The sequence below is a fragment of the Nicotiana tabacum genome, chromosome 4 (genome assembly GCF_000715075.1).
Source record: "Nicotiana tabacum cultivar K326 chromosome 4, ASM71507v2, whole genome shotgun sequence".
In the NCBI taxonomy this organism is placed as follows: Eukaryota; Viridiplantae; Streptophyta; class Magnoliopsida; order Solanales; family Solanaceae; genus Nicotiana; species Nicotiana tabacum.
In genome coordinates, this window is record NC_134083.1 from 14,286,526 (window position 1) to 14,300,250 (window position 13,725).

The 13,725-nt window shown below is 39.1% G+C and overlaps 1 protein-coding gene across 1 annotated transcript; it reads right to left on the reverse strand.

Moving 5' to 3' along the window:
* Nucleotides 1–6,752: 6,752 nt before the first annotated feature.
* Nucleotides 6,753–12,228, reverse strand: LOC107797995 (actin-interacting protein 1-2). The gene is made up of 6 exons (XM_016620919.2): nucleotides 11,548–12,228; nucleotides 10,301–10,462; nucleotides 9,554–9,740; nucleotides 8,761–9,183; nucleotides 7,679–8,086; nucleotides 6,753–7,601 (listed from the first exon to the last, which is right to left on the reverse strand). Exons 1-6 carry the CDS (start codon nucleotides 11,937–11,939, stop codon nucleotides 7,344–7,346), a joined length of 1,830 nt encoding a protein of 609 aa, XP_016476405.1. The 5' UTR covers nucleotides 11,940–12,228; the 3' UTR covers nucleotides 6,753–7,343.
* Nucleotides 12,229–13,725: the final 1,497 nt, after the last annotated feature.

Genomic DNA, 13,725 nt, shown 5'->3' on the forward strand with positions numbered 1-13,725 from the left:
ACTATCTACGAAGCCAAAGGGCTATCTTATTTCGAGTCCGAGCAAGTCCTCACTCGACTACTAAGCCTACGGGCTACATTACTTCTAGTTCGAGCAAGCACTCACTCGACTACTAAGCCTAAGGGCTAATCTTATTTCGAGTTCGAGCAATCTCTCACTCGACTATTAAGCCTACGAACTACATTACTTCGAGTTTGAGTAAACACTCACTCGACTACTAAGCCTACGGGCTACATTACTTCGAGTTTGAGAAAGCACTCACTCGACTACTAAGCCTAAGGGCTAATCTTATTTCGAGTTCGAGTAAACACTCACTCGACTACTAAGCCTACGGGCTACATTACTTCGAGTTCGAGCAAGAACTCAATCGACTACTAAGCCTAAGGGCTAATCTTATTTCGAGTTCTAGCAATCACTCACTCGATTACTAAGCCTACGGGCTACATTACTTCGAGTTCGAGTAAACACTCACTCGACTACTAAGCCTACATGCTACATTACTTCGAGTTCGAGCAAGCACTCACTCGACTATTAAGCCTAAGGGCTACATTACTTCGAGTTTGAGTAATCACTCACTCGACTACTAAGCCTATGGGCTACATTACTTCGAGTTTGAGCAAGCACTCACTCGATTACTAAGCCTAAGGCTAATCTTACTTCGAGTTCGAGCAAACGCTCACTCGACTACTAAGCCTACGGGCTACATTTCATCGAGTTCGAGTAAGCACTCACTCGACTACTAAGCCTATGGTCTACATTACTTTGAGTTCGAGCAATCACTCACTCGACTATTAAAGCCTAAGGGCTATTCTTATTTCGAGTTCGAGCAAGTCCTCACTCGACCACTAAGATTAAGGGCTATTCTTATTTCAAGTTCGAGCAAGTCCTCATTCGACTACTAAGCCTAAGGGATTGCTCATTATTTCGAGTTCGAACAAACACTCATTCGGCTATTTAAGCCTGAAGACTATTCGAGCCCGATAAGCGAAGGGAAAACTACCTACAAAGCCTGAAGGCAACAATGATTCCAAAATCGAACTAATCAGCTTAAAAAGCTATTTTGCTTCAAAAGGAGAAAATTTTATATATACAAATCTTATACAAAGGCAACTCGGCCCAAAACAAGTTCTTTGTACAAAGACCGAAATTAGCCTCAAAAGAAAAAACAACAACTACTTAAGGTCCTAAATGACTTGATCTTCATCGAATTCCATGTTGTCAGCATCTTCCTCGCCTTCATACTCGCTCGAGCAATCAGAGTCTTCCTCAGGAAAGGCCATCCTTCGAGCCTTATTCTCCTCTGCCCTGGCAACTTCAATCTCGGCCTCAACATCGAAGCCCTGAGCGCTGACATCCTCGAGAGCTTCTCTCCGAGCTTGCCATTTAGCGTGTTCGACCATGCTCTTAGCTTTGGCTTGATTAACCTCAACATCGATCCTGAACTGAGCCACTTCAGCGTTGGCTCTTTTATTGGCCTCGATGACCTCAGATCTGGCCACTTCGAGTTCATTGGCCAAGCCTGCTTTATCAGAGGTGGCCAAGTCCAACCGACACTGAAGCTCTTTCATCTTCTCGATCAGTTCCGAGACATTTTCTTTCGCAGATCAAAGTTGGGCATCAGACAACTCTAACTAAGCTTGAATAGCTTCCCTTTTCGAGGCAAGGATATCCATATTTTTTTTAAATTCTTTTGCCTCAGCCAGTAGCCTGTCTACCTGTGAGTTAAGTTGTCTGATATGCTCGATCCTCCGTCGACCCTGTAGAATCAGATCGTTAGTGGTTATCTCCATCTCATCTTCACTATCATGAAAAATTCGGAATACCTGCTCAGCCATCTCCTCGTGCTCTTCCCGAGCCGCTGTCAAATCTGCTCGAAGTTTTTCACTAAGGAGCCTGTAAGAGTCACTTTTCTCAGTGAGGTTCCGAACCTCAGCCTCATGTTCCTCTTGAATTTGGAGGAAGGCCTCGTGATGCAACACCGAAGCCTACAAACATGAGGAAAAATGTTAGAATTATCTACAATTCTAAGTATAAAAGAAACGGCAGAGATGCCATTAGAGTTACCCAATTCAAAGCATGCTGGGCCTCGTTGAAAAGACAGGCGGCCCCCACCGCATTCATCACTGATTGATCCTCTTCGGTCGCCAAGGACTGAAGGTAACTGGCAATCCCCACGAGGGGAGAAAAAATTCGGGTATCCTCAGGAACGGAGAGCACTATCTTCCGCCTACGGTTGGGATCAACACTCGGGGCAGGGAATCGGTCCACCAGTTTGTGAACCGATGAAGACCCAGCCGAACCCGACCATGACGCCTTCTTTGGTATCGGTATTCCACTAAAACCAATAACCTCCTCCGAGGAATCTGATTCGAGCCCATCCAGAAAACTATGGATATCAGTCGACTCCTGAATGCCCTCGTAGGATCGGCCTTCCAACATGTTGCCCTCTCGGATCATAGCATCCGAAAATCCACTAATATCAATTATCCTGAGTTCATCCCTCGAAATATCTTCTACTGCCCGAGAAGTCCTACCCTCGGCCTCCCCTTCAACCATCTTAGCTCGATACGTGATAGTCTTGACTTCTTCTTGTTTTGGGATTATGGCTAGGATTCCCTTATTTACTTCTGCCAATTCGGAAGATTGTTGAATCACAATGTTAGCCCATACACAGGCTAAATCCTCTTCTCCTTCTTCGGGCACGTCCCTTAATTGGCAAACCAGTTCCGAAGGCATGGCACCAGAGCCCCCCTTTGACTTGCGAAACTTCTTAGCTGGTTGTTTCTTTTCCAAGCTCAGGGAGCTCGGTACATCTTTTCTCTTCCTTTCTTTAACCTGCTTCGGTGCAGGAACCTCTTCATTACCAGATGGGGGCCTCATGACTACATCCTTTCCGAGTCCTACAAAGGGAAAAAGGGAGATAAGCGAATAAAGAAGAACAAATAACAGACAAATCGAGAAAGACACTTACCATGGCTTCGGGCCTCCCATATACCCTTTGATAATTCAACCCAAGCACGCTTGGAGTACGGTCTCTGCTGCACCAGACCTTCAACCCATTGTTTAATATCCGAAATCGGTTCTGGCATCCGAGCTACGGCTGTGACAAGAAAAGAAAAATGGATCAATAAAATGAAGGGCAGTCACAAAATTAAAACGAACAAAGGGAAACGATTACTCACGGTTCATGTTCCATTTCTCAGGATACGGCATGTCATCGGCACGAATCAGGTCCGAGGTTTTGATTCGAACAAAACGGCTCATCCAACCTCGATCACGAGTCTCGTTTATACTAGAAAATGATGCTTTGATTGCTCGGCGAGCAAGCTTGATTAACCCTCCTCGGTAAAGTTGGGGACTATATAAGCGCATAAGGTGATCGAGGGTGAAGATACGCCCCTCGATTTTGCTCGAGAAAAATCGGAGAAGGATCACTATCCTCCAAAAGGAAGGATAGATCTGACCGAGGGTAACATCATATCTCTTGCAAAAGGCGACGATGATGGGGTCTAAGGGGCCCAATGTGAAAGGATAAGAGTAAACACTTAAGAACCCTTCCACGTGGGTAGTAATTGATTCATCATGCGATAGGACTACTACGAGCTTATCATCCCAGTTGCATTCTTGTATGACTTTCTCGAGAACTTTCTCGGTAATTGAACACTGGTACCTCGATATCGGCTCACATCGGCCCGGTCTCGGAGAAGGTTTTTCAATTTTAAAATCATCAACAGTAGAACATCCTACCAGAATGAATTCCTCAGGGCAAGGCTCCACCACATCCTCTCCACCGGCGGGTCGTGATGAAGAAGCAGCCTCTTTTTACGGAACGATTTTAAATGTTTTGGCCATCTAAATTTTTGTGGACAAAGATCGGAAGTATTTAGGGTTTTGAGAAGAAATTTGCAGTGATGGTCACAGATCTGCGGATGAAGAACTTAGAAGATTTGGAAATTGAAGATATAAAAGTAAAAAATGATAATAAAAAAAAGGAGCTATTTATAGGGTTGGCAATGACGGTTCGATATCAGCAATGGCCGACCATCGTCTCGCATGCATTTAATGCCTTGGTAACTGTACCGACGGGACATCTATCACGTACGTCATGGTCGGGCTCGATGCAAACGTCAGTGTATATCTAGTCATACCATTGGAAAATCATGTTATTTCTCGCCACATTCTTTCCGAGAAACGAGGGGACTATCTGTATACGGTCAAAATCGGTTTTGACCTTCGTATAATTAGTCAAGATTGGAATATAATAGTCATTTTCGTAATATCGGGATGAGATCCGAAGCCAGGTTACCGAGCTCAAATTTCTGGAACCGATCAAATACCGAGCTCGAGTCCAATCGAACCATAAAGTGAAGCGGTGTCATCGAGCTTAAGAGCCAAAGACCGACCAATATCGAGCCCGATTCGATACCGAGCCCCGAATCAATATTGAACTCGAGTCAATATCGAGCTAGAGTTAATATCGAGCTCTAAATCTGGAAATCGACCAATACCAAATCCGACCAAGATCGAGCCAAGAAACAAGAGCCGTTACAGCCGCACTAAGGGAGAGAATCTGGACGGAAATTAGGAAAAAATTAATCTATCATGGGATCCCCACTATGTATTTTTAATTATATCTAAAGTATGATCCATCCACTATAAGAGGGATAGCTACTATTTCTGTAAGGCATTGAAGATTAAAGGCATTCTTACACTCTCATATTATTCACAGAGAAAAACATACTGATATTCATATAGAGATTATTCTTTTTTGGGCTTAGTACATTGATTCATCTTGTTTGTTCATAAAATATTTTCCACTCAATTTGGTTCGTATTTCATTCTTTATACAGTCAATACTCAATATATTTCTACTTACTTTCCGATTTGTGCCAAGTTATACCAAGTGTCCTTAGAACTACGTATAAATTCAACTTTATCCGATTTTTGGGTAAACAGACCTATATGTAAAATTTTCTTTCTTGCTCGTCTTTCATATGCCATTTTTCCCCTAACGTCTAGTATTTAAATCTTATTACCAGATAGTTCGTAAAATTTTAGTCCATTAATTGATAAAGAAATTATATTGTGCTGCAAGCAGAAGCCATTAATGGTTACAGCGTACAGACACTTAGGGGTCGTTTGGTATGAGATATAAGAAGGTATAATGCTGGTATCAAAATTTAATACCACCTTAATATTTTGTTTAGTTAGTAAACCTGGTATAAGTTATCCCGGGATTAAAATTAGTACCGGAATAATTTATACTTTGTAGAGGGTGGGATAATTAGTGTCGGGATAACTTATACCTTTTTCTTAGAAATTATGCAATTGTCATTTTTAATATAACATATCAAATAGTAGATAAAAAATAATACCAAGATAACTAATCCCAACATAACTTATCTCGGCATAAACCGTATTCAAACCAAACGATCACAAATCACTTACACCTGGTCATGTACCATATGGAACAAGAAGATGAAATCCCTCATTAGAACAATTACCTGGCCTTAGAGCTTCGAGTTTTTTTTTTTTTGGGGATGGTCTTAAGATTTATCATATGCTATCCAATGGAAATTTTTGTTTTCTTATACCCTTGTTAATTTGATAAGTTCAAGGTTAGTTTTATTTTGGGATGGCAAACGGACGGGTCGGGTCAAAATGGATAACGAAAAAAATAGATAAATTATCTGACCCGACCCATATTTAATACGGATAGGAAACTGGCTAACCGACGGATAATATGGGTAACCATATTATTCATGGTTTCATGAATATGATTCACTTTTGGGATAATTCCTAGTCTTTCAAACTTGAGGAACCCCCAATTTGAGAGTTTTATAAATGTAAAAGTTAAACCCATTAGTTATCCATTTTCTAAATGGATAATATGGTTCTTATCCATATTTGACCCGTTTTTAAAAAGTTCATTATCCAACCCATTTTTTAGTGAATAATATGGGTGATTAACTATTTTTTTTTAAAAACCATTTTACCACCCCTAGTTTTATTCAATAATTTCTACCATGTAACTGGTGAAATATACTCTCTTCTAAGACTAGATTTTTTCCAATTATGTTCCCACTTACCCTCCACGTGACTCGACCTTCTTACTTATTGGATGAGGCTAGTAGCTATTTTAGATTAAGAGCTGACTATATATCGTTTAGCATGTTGGTGTTGAATAGCTCAAACAGTAAAACAAATCTATAATGAGAAGAATTGATTAATTAGTCCCTTGGCTAAAATAGAGATATGGTTTTTTGGATACTATTCCCATTTGGTCTATTCCATAACAGAAAGGACTCTCTGGGCCCATTTCTACGCACGCCTGCTGAAAAAGAGGTCCTTTTGTTACTCCAGTCGTTTTCTTACATGCTATCTTCAGACCCCAGGGTGGGGCTGTTTGTTAAGCAGTCACGTGAACTAGAATAGATTTTTAACCTAATGTTAAAAACACTGAATCTTACCTTCTTGGGCGACTAAATTTGATTTCTGACATTTTTTAGGTCTTCCAAAACGAACGTTCACTTCATCCCTTAAATAAAGTTTGGGATGAGTGACCTTTTCTCAGTGCCTCAAAGATTAGCTTAAACTTGAAACTACCTCAATAGCAAATTAACGCAAAATACTAGAATTCATGAAACATTATGCAAGAAAAAAGAGGAACTAAATAATGACTTAGGATGCAACTGTTAGTCCCTTCTATTAATAAACGGTGGCAATGGTTGCAGAAATATGATCACTACTCACATAACAGAGTGTAGAATAAGCACAATCAAAGGACAACATAACGGAAAAGACGTCACAACTTACAAATACGACCAAAACACTGCAAATCCCTATAAAAGCTTGAGCAATAAGATCACACTTGCATCATCATAACACCAAAAAGTTAAAATGTAACCGAAAACCTATAATTGGAACGACAAATTATATAAAATCAATGCATACATTACATACAAATGTAAGAAACACGACGCAAATTTAACGAGAATGGCGGCCAATAGTCTTGCGATTGCTCAAAGACAAAAATCCCAACTCCACAGCCTGCTATGGTCTCAGTACCCAGACAGAAGCCTTCCGTGGTTGAAATAAATCCAAGTTGAACTATTTGATTTTTTTTTACATCTTTAAGAAAATAAGAGTACCTTCTTGTGTATAGGGAAGTGTGATGATCGTTCGGGAAAACTCTTAACTTGGTGTTTCCCTATAACCATGTTTACAAGTAGTGGCACCATTCATAGGGCTGTCCTAAGTTGAGGCCAACCAACATTTCAAAGCTCAAACTGCATTCCGGCCGACTCATATGAACTCCTCAATTGCTTATCAAGCGATCTCAATTATTGTGGAGTTATTCCCCATACACGAACACAAGCATCCTCGCCAGAACTCACTATACTGTGTTCATCAGTAAAAGCTAGTCCATATACTCCACCCAAATGAGCTCCTTTAATCGTGATTCGATTCGAAGCTGGCTTGCTGATGTCATATATGATAACGCACGTGTCCAGTGATCCAGTAGCTACCATAGTGTTATCGGGTGACCAGGCCAGGCAATTTATTCGGGCAGTATGGTATAACATATTCTTAAGCTTCACCTTTAAAACAGAAACTCTTTATTAGGTACGGAATGTATGATATAGCTAATGTTGACTATGAAAATGATAATTATTACCTCACGAGATGCACGGTCCCAGACAACTGCTTCTCGGTTCACATCTGCTGATGCAAACATGGAAACATCTGGAGAGTACCTAATGACGGTAATAGCTCCCCTGTGTTTTTCAAGGACAGCTTCTTCACTGAGAGTATCGCCCGTGATGGAATACAAACGCAGTTTACCATCCTGACCACCCACTATTGCTTCAGTTCCATCAGGTGAAATAGCAGATGCTGTCACGGTGAACCCGAGGTCTATGGTTGACAGCACTTTTGTTCCACGGAGAAGAATGACTCCAGTATCAAAAGAAACTAGAGTCACTTCAGGAGAACTAAGGGCAAGGCTCAAGTCCTTAGGTTGGTTGCCGACATCTATAGAATTTGCTTCTCCACATTGATCTCCAAGCAGAGACACTCTCCAGATCTAAGTCCCATCAAGAAGCAAAATATTGATTATAGCCAACAGTTGCCAGGAACTCCACTTTTGTTTTGATTTAACAAAATTGTCTGAGCATATTGTTGTTAGCCCAAAGAAATAAGAGAACATAGAAAAGCAGGGAAAGACTATAAAAATCCATAGTATTACACTCTAATCACACATAAAACAAGTAAAGATCTTAGAAATCTCACATTATAAGTATCTACTCAACTATAACTGGGAATATCATCTAATCATATTAATGGTAAAAGTGGTGCAATTAATGTAAACGGTGAAATAGTCCGTCTGTTAGATCTTTCAACAATTAAGGTTATATAAACCGGTATGGTACATACGCATGGAGAAATAACTACTCCCATCTTGTAAATGGATAAATAACATATGCTTAGATGAGTGGTTGTAATCTCTAATCTTTTTTCTTTCTCAGAAGTATAAAGGGAATCTCCTCTGTTCAAATTCTAAAGCTAGCTTTACAAGATTAGAGTAAAGCAAGTACTTTTGCTTTTAAAAAAAAATTCACACAGAATCAGATGGAATCATAGCATCAATAAAGCACTAGTCAGATCTGTGAGAGGCCTTCTATTCACAAAAAGTAAAATTCACAAATCACCTACTTATATGTGTATAAAAGAAAAGAAAAAGGAGATCTTGCAACTAACCTTATTGTCAAATCCACAGGACACAATTTCTCCTTCCACAACTGCAAAGCATTTGATTTGAGAATTCACCTTTCTCTCTAACTTTCCGCTATATCCAATGCCTTGAATCCATTTAACAATCAAACCATCATAACTGCTAGACAACATAATTTTCGGGTCACTTTTGAGGACAGCTAAGGAATTAACATTTTTCATGTGTCCAGAAAATGACACGGGGGATTTTTCCAGATCACTTGCTGAGAATATGGAAATAGTTCCACCAAGAGAAACAGTAACAAGGTGATCATTTTGCCAGAGACAGCCAACTAGCATGTCCTCAACTCCACCTGAACCGGGAGCAGTCAGTGTCTTTTTAACTTTCCCTTTTCCATCATCAGATATGTCCCATACTTTTGCTGACTTGTCAGCAGAGACAGTGAGTACCTGAAATATATAAATCATCAGACCATGAATGTATACTCATAACAGGAAGCATTAATAGTGCACAAAAGACAGATGCACCATGATAGTAGACTGACAAGCTACGGATTTTAATTTTCATCCAAGCTGGTTCCTTTAGCAATTATGATGAAAAAGATTCCGTAGAATTAGCCAAATAGGAGAAGAGTATAATGAATTTTCAACATGAGAAAGCCAGCCACAAAAATAGTGTAATATAACGTACTCCTCGCCAATAACTACAGTGATTATTGGCATATTCAAGTGGCTCAGCACTCTCAAGGGAATAAATTGAAATCCAGGTCAACAGGGAAATTAAATGAAATTGACCTAGCACGGGAGAAAGAAAGACCACCTGTTTACTATCAGGACTCCAACTAACGGCATATATGCTTCCTTGATGACCATCCTCAGATGACAGCTCTCCAATTATATCTCCTGTTTTAGCATCATAGATAATGCCCTTCTTGTCAGAGCTTACACTGATTAATTTGCTTCCATCTGGAGAGAACCTCAAACAATTAACAAAATTTGAATGCTCCCTGCAGGTCCATGGAACAATGACACTTCAATCACAACTATTTCCAACATGTTAGCTATGACGGCAATCATACTTATGTTAGACGGGTTGTTATAAGAACATGTTAGAAGTGGCTGAACTTGGACTGCAACTATCACTGTTGTTTTATTTCCTTTAGAAATGCTACATTGGTCTTACTTCTACAACGCAGTAGACAGGGGATGAAAGCCACATTGCAACATGTACTGTAAAAGTTGGATGAGAAAGGGCATATATGGTATAAGCATGATGCAAGCTGCTCAACTGCAGGAATGTCTTTCTCATGTAGACCAAGTTGGTAGACCCACAATGGTCCTCATTATAGCATGGAAAAGTGATTTATTTTCAGAAAAAGACAGGTCTTAATGTTCTTTTGACATTGTCAGTCTTCTCTCCTGGTTACTATTTTATAGTCTATCGATGAACTCATTTCTCTCTGCTTGTTTCTATAAACATTTTGGACAAAACAATAACCGTGAATTGAAACTAAAAAAAGAAAAGAGACACTTATTCTGATTTAACATAACAGTAAAGCTAAGGAACCTGTGAGACAGCTTGAATTTAAATGGGGGTCCTTCATAAAAGTTCATCAAAAAGTCTTCCCCGCACGTGGCTATGCGAAATGGTCTTGTGGGCTTAAATGCACAACTCAAAACTCTCCTTGAATGGCCATCGAATTCACCCACATTTGTTCCCGAGTCCCACCTGCCAAGATAGTTCATCAAACAAGGATATTGGATATCCAAAGATAGCAATATTAGGACATAAAGCACGTACGGGCACTTAAAAATGTGCTAAAATGTGTTTTAGACTAGAATGAAGAGAAGAGGCACATGTACAAAATCCTTCGCCACGACGTTCGCTAAAAGGGTATTAGAAGAGGCACATATACAAAATCCTTCGCCACGAAGTTCGGTAAAAAAATATTTCTTTGTCACGTGTTTCTTTCTTCTTTTTCCAATTCACACAATGCCCTAACTACCCGCCAGCCGCCTCAAACCACAGACGTGGTTATAGTGCTACAGAGAAAGAATAGGCAAACATAGACTTAGACTCCCATTTAATCTATATGACGTTGTTTGGCCTTCTCAGTTAAATGGCAAAATTATAATCATCAAAAGGTCAAACTAACATACAATAATTACATGTGTATTGTTATGCTTGATGTGAAATGTTTGTGTTTTGTCACATCTTCCAGTTATTGTCTTTAAGTGTCTCCTCTCTGTCTTCTCAAGGTAGGGGTAAGGTCTGCGTACACACTACCCTCCCCAAACCCTACTCTTGGGATTACACAAGGTTTGTCGTTGTTGTTGTATTGATAAGCTCAAATAATAGCCCTTTCAAACTTTGGTCTCTTAGCTCTCCATGCTAGTCGACAGCATCGCACATTATGCTAAGGAGACAACACTTAAAACATGACATTTCCCAAAATGCAGCTAAAAATGTTAGAAGGAAAATTTTAAGGTTGCCTTAACAAAATTAATATAAGAGCTTCAGGGTCGAAAGTCAGGCCATTAGCAATATCATCACAACTATTAGTAAAGTGCTTTCCTTTTGGAGCAGTACTTTCAGCAAAATATATTACGCGATTGAACAACTGTGTCCTGATAGCTTTTTAATATTTAACAAACTTGAAATGAAATGCTTCTAATTTTATTTCCCACGAGTAAAATCACCAAGTTTTCAGAAAGCATTAGTTCCTAAATAAAAGTAATGTAATGATATGTGGACAATTCAGAACATAGTAAGAATCCATTAGGAAGCAGTTAAAAAAAAAGGGGGAAACTAACATGAAGGCGCGAACGAGGGATTTGCCCTTGCCATCACCAGAGGCAACAATGCGCAATCCATCAGGAGACCATTGAAGGTCATCGATCCGACCCGATAGGACCCGAAACTCTTTCTTAAGAACAAAATCATTGTGGGTCCCCCAGATCCGAACAGTACCAGAAACGTCAGCGGATGCGATCCACTCACCGTTAGGAGAATAACGAGCGACGGTAGCCTGATAAGCATGCTCCCCGTAAACGGCTACTTGGAGCGGGCGATCGAGGTACCGGATAATCACGGATCGGCCATTACAGTAAAGGATGGAGTTGGATTTCGGGTCACCCGAAATGAGAATACCGCGACCTCGCTCTGTGGAAGGTATGCAAGCGTAGGTTTCTTTGAGCTCGGCCATGGCGGGTAAGGAAGGGGGGATTTGTGTTATGGAAAGGTGAAAATGATGAAAGGGAAGGGGAAACTGATTTGAAAACTGTACAACTGCTTTTAGCTCTCTCTCCACCTTTTTCGATAATCTGACCGTGCCAGCACGTTCCTTACTCTTAGCTTCCCAACATTGGGGGTGGGGGATCAAAGAGGGCTCGTCCTTCACTACAATTGCCACATGTTCCCTTATTATTAGATAGCTCTTCTTCTTTTTTAACTAGCGCTGGGCTATTGTTGAAATGATGAATAGATTTGTTTTTTTTGTTTCCTCGAAATGATGAATAGATAAACAATGCTACTCAATAAAAGAGTCAAAGGAAACTTGGTAACTTATTTAGTTTGTAATCTATTCTCAAAATTTGTTGGTTATATTGAGACTATAAATAATGAAGATCTAATATCTTTATATTATTAGAACTATAGTGGAGTAATATGTATATATGAATACTATCCGCTTTATTGCCTGATTTGTATTACACAAATAAAAATATGGCGAAATTACATGACACAGTAAACTGAATGTTTATTGATATAAAACTCATGTCGCAGTAAACTGAAAGTTTAATTAACAATTGCGCATGTCATGATGTAAACCTGAAGTTTACTAATACAAACAATTTTACCAAGCATGACCTATTGAACAATCTTGATTTAGATGCGCAAAATAAATGAGAATTAACATGGGTAAGTGTTGAAGAAGATTCTTTATGAATTCTCTTGTTTTGCTTGTTCTCGCGATTATTATACCAACTAAAATTGGGATTGAATCCCTTGAATTCTAAAATTTATCAAAGGTGAATATGGGCTCATTCACCTGTCATGTATACCACATAAGATGCATCTATGAGATGGTTACATATACAATTATTATTAACCCGCAACCTGGTATTTGTGAGGTAACTTGCTCAATAATTTAATTTAGAGCATAATTTTCAGATTTTCTGTTTAAGACAGTTCATCTTGATAAGTTGGTTTACATCACAGTTGGTTTAGCAAAATGATTTATTGAATGCCTCCACTTAATAGTTAAACTATTGCTTATGAGAACAAATTATCTATATCAGTTGATATACGTTATATACAAAAGTGTATTACATTCTTCCCTCACAAGTGGTTCAGACTCATGAACCAAATAATTCCATCTTATTATTATTGATGTGTGGTGTATCTTTTGATTAACACCATAATACACAAAGATGAGTTCCCAAAGTTGAGAAAACAAGTTAGTTTTTCTAACATGGGGGGAGACAGGATAAACAGTTGAGAAAAAGTTACGTTGAATGCATTATCATTTCTATATCTAGATCCTCGAATAAGATAATATGAACTTGAAATTCATAAAAAAAAAATTTATTCATCTGCAATATATTGCAAAGCATGCAAGACGCATTTGCTAACCCAAAGAAACTAACTATATTCTCACTAAAAATGCTCATATTAAGTCCTAGAAGGACAAAATCTATGGTATGCTTAAAGCATGTAGACAAATCGGTTTCAAATAAACTTCTTGATAAAGAAGATGAGCAAATGATCAAAATGATCATAAAGGAGACAAGTGATCTAGGAGATCACATGACATAAAACTTCATAAAATCTCATGAGAGATTCATGTACCTGAATATATGAATGAAGAGATCTCTATGTTATGTCTTTATGAAAAATAAGGAGGTTGGAACCGATATAAAATTTTTGTTGACGACATCTATAATAGCGCTAAACATATATGAGGATGTGATGACCCAAAAGGGTCATCTTAT

Bases quoted from the DNA above. Each gene is read 5' to 3' on its own strand.
- LOC107797995 (XM_016620919.2), bottom strand. From the start codon at position 11,939: ATGGCCGAGCTCAAAGAAACCTACGCTTGCATACCTTCCACAGAGCGA. The intron at 10,463-11,547 runs GTTAGTTTCCCC...CTATCTTGGCAG, and splicing joins TCCCTCGTTCGCGCCTTCAT to GTGGGACTCGGGAACAAATG. The intron at 8,087-8,760 runs GTTAGTTGCAAG...GATGGGACTTAG, and splicing joins CCTGTGGATTTGACAATAAG to ATCTGGAGAGTGTCTCTGCT.